The sequence below is a fragment of the Nestor notabilis genome, unplaced genomic scaffold (genome assembly GCF_000696875.1).
Source record: "Nestor notabilis isolate BGI_N333 unplaced genomic scaffold, ASM69687v1 scaffold20647, whole genome shotgun sequence".
Lineage (NCBI taxonomy): Eukaryota > Metazoa > Chordata > Aves > Psittaciformes > Psittacidae > Nestor > Nestor notabilis.
This window is the reverse complement of record NW_009935384.1, coordinates 3,461-4,008: the sequence shown is the minus strand read 5'-3', so window position 1 is coordinate 4,008 and position 548 is coordinate 3,461. Positions and strand designations below refer to the sequence as shown.

At 57.5% G+C, this 548-nt stretch overlaps 1 protein-coding gene across 1 annotated transcript in view; it reads right to left on the bottom strand.

The window, feature by feature from the left end:
- Window positions 1–548, bottom strand: part of LIN28A (lin-28 homolog A (C. elegans)) — a gene marked incomplete at its 5' end in the record, with an annotated part of 2,026 nt that overhangs the window by 253 nt on the left and 1,225 nt on the right. The window contains one exon of the mRNA XM_010017829.1: window positions 3–50. Within this exon, the coding sequence (XP_010016131.1) occupies window positions 3–50 (48 nt within the window). The remainder of the gene's footprint in view (window positions 1–2; window positions 51–548) is intronic.

Below are 548 nucleotides of genomic sequence, written 5' to 3'. Positions count from 1 at the left end.
GGAGCTTGCACTCTTTGGCATGGTGGTCCAGCCCGCCGCAGTTGTAGCATCTGCGGGGGGGAGGAGAGAGATTCCAGGAGGAGAAATAAAATGAGGTGGGATGTTGCCGTTGGCCGTGCTCGCGTTCTGGCTTCACAGCCAGTGCTGGGCTTCAAATGGGTGGCTACTGCAGGGATGCGGGGTTGACTCTTTGGGGGTGAGTGGTGGCCCTGGGTTTGGTCCCTGCAGAACCCCATCTCAGCCAGTTTGGGCCTGGCTCAGTGGTGTTGCTGGTACCCAGGAGATGGCAGCAAACCCCTGCACTGAAACCAAGCATGGGGACAAAAATCGGGGATGTTGGGGGGGCTTCCACCCCTCTGGCTCCATCATGGTTCTGACTCCTGTGTCTACAGACCCTGCACCCCACATTCCATGCTATGGACCAAAAGCCTGCAGCAGAGTAGGAACAGGCAATAGGACAACAGCTCAGTTGCAGGGATTTCAGCCATCAGTGTTGGGACAATCCCAGAGGTGGTTTCTCCTGTGGCTGTACCCCTGCAGCACTCATC